General features: G+C 46.4%; 1 protein-coding gene across 1 annotated transcript in view; it reads left to right on the plus strand.

Annotated features, from left to right (window-relative positions):
• LOC143955460 (uncharacterized) overlaps positions 1-614 on the plus strand; it is a 121,529-nt gene extending 120,915 nt beyond the window's left edge. Inside the window, exon 15 of the mRNA XM_077465503.1 lies at positions 11-614. Coding sequence (XP_077321629.1) covers positions 11-464 — 454 coding nt within the window. The 3' untranslated portion in view covers positions 465-614. The remainder of the gene's footprint in view (positions 1-10) is intronic.
• The last annotated feature ends 762 nt before the right edge of the window (positions 615-1,376 follow it).

The following is a 1,376-nucleotide window of genomic DNA, read 5'->3' on the forward strand; positions in this document are numbered from 1 at the left end:
AACTTGACAGACATCAAACTTCTCACACAGGGGTGAGACCGTATTCCTGTCCTGAGTGCGGGAAGTCGTATCCGCTGAAAACAACACTCGTCAGACATCTAAAAACCCACACCGGGAAGAAGCCGTATTCCTGTTCTGAGTGCGGGAAATGTTTTGCAGAGAAATCCTATCTTTACGTTCATCATAGAGCTCACACAGGGGAGAAGCAGTATCCCTGCTCTGAGTGCGGGAAATCTTTTCTACTGAAAGCCAAGCTTGACAGACATCAAACATCTCACACGGGGTTGAGGCCGTATTCCTGTCCTGAGTGCGGGAAGTCTTATCCGCTGAAATCAACACTTGTCAAACATCTGAAAACCCACACAGGGGAGAAGCCGTATTCCTGTTCTGAGTGCGGGCAATGTTTTGCAAGGAAATCTCATCTTCAAGTTCATCGTAGAAATCACAGAGGGGGGAAGCATTAATTCTTCTTTGTGTGTGGGAAATGTTTCACTGAAATCAGACCTACTTGACGTACACCAAAGATTTAACACGGGGGAGCGGCCATATTCCTGTCCCGGGTGTGGGCAGGGCTTTCTGGCTGAAATAAACACTTTGTCAGACGTTAAAAATCCCACACGAGTGAGAAGCTGTATTCCTGTCCTGAGTGTGGGAGGGAGAAGTGAGGGAGGGAAGGAAATCACACAGGGGGGCATTTTCTTATACGGAGTGTGGGAAATGTTCACAATAGAAAGCTTCTTATACATTAAAGTTGTCCACAGTGGTGAGAAGCCATAGTCCTGTCCTGAGTATGGGAAATGTTTTCCGGGAAGTCCATTCTTCACAGACATCAGAGGTCTCACACAGACAAAAAGACTTAATCCTACCCTGAGTGTGGGAAATGTTTTTCACAGAAAACCCATTGTTGCAGAGGATTCAAACAGGCAGAAGACTTATTCTTGCCCAGAGTGCAGGAAATTCTCTCACAGAAGTCCCGTCTTTACAGACTTCAGACGATTCACAAGGGCAAGAAGAAATATTCTTATCTTGAGTAATGGCTTTGACCCAAGGCCCATCGTTCCGGCCATGAAAACCCTACACAAACCCTCAAGGTCTTTCAGAGAAGTCCACTCTTCATGGACATCGGAGGTCTCACACATGTGAGAAGACCTATTCCTGCCCAGAGTGCGGAAGATATTCTCACAGTAGGCCTGTCTTTACAGACTTCAGACGATTCACAAGGGCAAGAAGAAATATTCTTATCTTGAGTAATGGCTTTGACCCAAGGCCCATCGTTCCAACCATGAAAACCCTACACAAACCCTCAAGGTCTTTCAGAGAAGTCCACTCTTCATGGACATCGGAGGTCTCACACATGTGAGAAGACCTATTCCTGC

This window comes from Lithobates pipiens, unplaced genomic scaffold, assembly GCF_037356315.1.
Source record: "Lithobates pipiens isolate NorthernLeopardFrog02 unplaced genomic scaffold, aLitPip1_a1.2 Scaffold_35, whole genome shotgun sequence".
NCBI classification, from domain to species: domain Eukaryota; kingdom Metazoa; phylum Chordata; class Amphibia; order Anura; family Ranidae; genus Lithobates; species Lithobates pipiens.